This window comes from Echinops telfairi, unplaced genomic scaffold, assembly GCF_000313985.2.
Source record: "Echinops telfairi isolate 266 unplaced genomic scaffold, ASM31398v2 ScPeMD7_7465;HRSCAF=8503, whole genome shotgun sequence".
In the NCBI taxonomy this organism is placed as follows: Eukaryota; Metazoa; Chordata; class Mammalia; order Afrosoricida; family Tenrecidae; genus Echinops; species Echinops telfairi.
In genome coordinates, this window is record NW_022111365.1 from 7,349,485 (window position 1) to 7,352,725 (window position 3,241).

The 3,241-nt window shown below is 36.3% G+C and overlaps 1 protein-coding gene across 1 annotated transcript in view; it reads right to left on the reverse strand.

The window, feature by feature from the left end:
* Window positions 1-2,515: 2,515 nt before the first annotated feature.
* SPA17 (sperm autoantigenic protein 17) overlaps window positions 2,516-3,241 on the reverse strand; it is a 43,059-nt gene continuing 42,333 nt past the window's right edge. The window contains exon 6 of the mRNA XM_045283652.1: window positions 2,516-2,844. Coding sequence (XP_045139587.1) covers window positions 2,692-2,844 — 153 coding nt within the window. The 3' untranslated portion in view covers window positions 2,516-2,691. The remainder of the gene's footprint in view (window positions 2,845-3,241) is intronic.

Genomic DNA, 3,241 nt, shown 5'->3' on the forward strand with positions numbered 1-3,241 from the left:
GTACAGATGGGAACTGGAAACACAGGGAATCTAGGACAGATGAACCCCTCAGGACCAGCGGTGACAGTGGCGGTACTGGGAGGGAAGGCGGGGTAGAGAGGGGGAATCGATCACAAGGATCTACATATAACCTCCTCTCTGGGGGATAGGCAACAGAAGGTTGGGTGAAGGGAGACGCCGGGCAGTATAAGATAAGATATAATAATAATTTATAAATTATTAAGGGTTCATGAGAGAAGAGGGAGCGTGGAGGGAGGGGGAGGGGAGAAAGGAAAATGAGGAGCTAATTCCAGGAACCCAAGTGGAAAGCGAACTTTGAGAATGATGAGGGCAACAAATGTATAAGTGTGCTTTACACAATTGATGTATGTATGGATTGATGAATTGTATGAGCCCCAATAAAATGATTTAAAAAAATACAAAAAATAAAATCTACTTGAACTCTAAAATTAAAAAGTGAGTTCATTAGCTCCCAAAGGCTTTAGTGAATAAAGATTCTGAATGAGCGCCATTGGTGATACACAGAGAGAAGAGAACAATTATAAAATTTATTTCTTAAAAAGTAATCTTGCTTTTTATATTGCTGTTGTTTGTTTTCATTATAATTTGGCCCTTTCTAGTAATAAGATATTTTTAAAAAGTTAACAACAACAAAAAAGACATGAAGGAGACGAGGAAACAAGTGGATATATAAGTGGAAAACTGTTAGAGGCAGAGAGAAAATTACCTGCGAAATTCTTGGGGTGGAAATGCCTAAATATTTGTGGAAGAGCTTTGTGGCCAGGGTGGATGGAGCTGGGTGGGTGACATCAGGTCAGAGAGGTGACAGAGGTTAAGATCTGCATACAGGTTTGTAAAAGAATAGCTTTTATTCTGAGTGAAATGAGATGTTGTTGGGGGTTGCGGGTGTTACGCAGAGGATTGACATGATATGACTTAAAGTATAATCTGGTTGCTATGTCGAAATGGGGAAACAGTAGAATGTAGAGATCAATTAGGATGTTTAGCAGTTTTAGTATACTGAAATATTGGTTCTAATTCTTCTCTTTCCTGTAATGGACTTAAAGTGAGAGAGACAGAGATAGAGCAATAATCTGGGATAACTGCCCAAATTAGAAAATGAATGCCACGACCTTGAAGACATTGCCATAACCATCTGTCATTGAATGGAAAATATCTTTTGGGTACATCTCTGTTGTAAAGCCTAATAATGGCTCAGACAGGGAAAGGCAATAATGTATCTGAAATAAAAATACTTTTCAGAAAGGATACATCCTAGCCCAAGGAAAGGGCCTAAGTGTTCATAAGGAGAACACTTGTAAAGATATATCACGTGGCTGGTTTTAGAAGCTTCTCATGTCTTAGCCACTGAGGGATATAACTGAGCTTTGGGGAACAGTGGTTAGTGTAAGATTGTGAGCTCTACCACAGAAATCAAAGCTGCAGGGAGTAATCAGAACAAGCCAGCACATCACCTCAATCTGCTGGACTATGTTACATCATTATGTCAGAAAATGTCAGCATTTTGAAATTATCCGTCTCTGCTCATTCTCTCCATTTTGTATTGGGATGGACTATATGGTCTAAGATGTGAACCCCTAGTTTGTTATATAACAAAGGATGAAAAAGCTTCATGAAAGAGGGTTTGTATTTTCTAAAAATAGGCACCAGAGCTGGAATGGTTTATTGAACAATAACAAAATGAGAGTTCTGAGTTTGTGAAACAGGTATACTATTTAGGCATTAAAGAAACTTGCGATGCTTTAGCTGACAATGAGAGTACTAGAGTTATAATTTTAAAAAAAATCGGGAACTAAACTTACTGCCATCAAATTCATACAGACTCATAGCAATCGTATAGGACAGGGTAGAATTTCTTCTTGCGGGTTTCTGAAACTATTCATCTTTATGAGAGTAGAAAGCCTCAACTTTTTCTCTTGGGAATTATGATGGATTTTGTTTTTTTCAATGATCATGTATTAAGTCTTGCTGTATGGGGCTCTGAAGAGTAAGACAAATGGAAGGCTAAGCTGCATGCATATAAGAACCAATATTCAGTACTATATTCAAGAATATGAACAGTATCCAACATGCTTTAAATATATAAATGAATGCGTGCATGACACCCAAAAACCGATGGTTGAAATACTTTAAGGAGGTAAATTTCAGACTCAGTTTATCTTAATATTAATTTAAGCTATCAAAAACTTAAGTGAACTACTCTTAAAAGATTGTCTAAAACAAAAACGATTGTCTATTGCTAGGAGTCAAATAGCTACAGAATCATATTTTCAGGGTGTTATGGAAAGTATTTATTCACTGGATAATGGTTAGAACTATATAATCTTTGTGATCTGTAAGACTCAGACACTCAATTCTGTAAGGGGCCTCCAAAATGTTCATGGATTTTGAATGGAAAGATAATAGAATTTCCCCACAAACTTTTTGAAATCTCTTATTAATCAATGAACCTCTATACATAAGTTTGGGAGAAATAGTAATAATACTTATAATCTCAGAGAAATCTTCAAGTGGCATGTTTATTAGACAAATGCTCACGACAGATTTTCACAACAGCAACAAATGTTTTCTGACTACATCTAATCTCCCTTACTAAGGAAAAAAAATGACAATCTCACACAGGTTGATGAATTTCTTTTTTTCATGTTTCCTGGAATGAAAGCAGTCTCTTCAAGCTGTTTCCTCTTCTTCCTCTTCTTCCTCTTTTTCCCCTTCACCTGACTTCATCTTCTTCACCTTTTCTTTGGCTAAATGTCCCCGATAGACTGATTGAATTTTGAGGGCAGCAAGCTCCTCTTTTTCCTTTTCTTCCTCTGAAGATTCCTTTGAAAAAAGGAAAAGTACAAAACTTGTTAAATGCTCCTATTTTTGATCCCATAATAAATGCATACATTTTATCAATTTAGGGATACAGCAATCTGAGATCTGCGGCTTCCTAAGGGAATTTTCTATACTGTCACATTGTAAATGAACCAAATGGTGAATGCCAGAATAGCAGGCATTTTGTTTTGTCACTTTTTAATATGTCTCTGCAATAAGACATCACTGCCAGCTCTTTTTTTTCCTTTTTTGTCAAAATAGCTCCTATTTAACAGTTTCCTTAGCAATAATATTTTGGGGAGAAATAGGAAAGAATCCTTGAAACTGGTAAAAATGTCAAGCAGAATAGTAAATGTGCTGTCTTAAAATAATCATAATTACATAAGACAGATTAGGATGT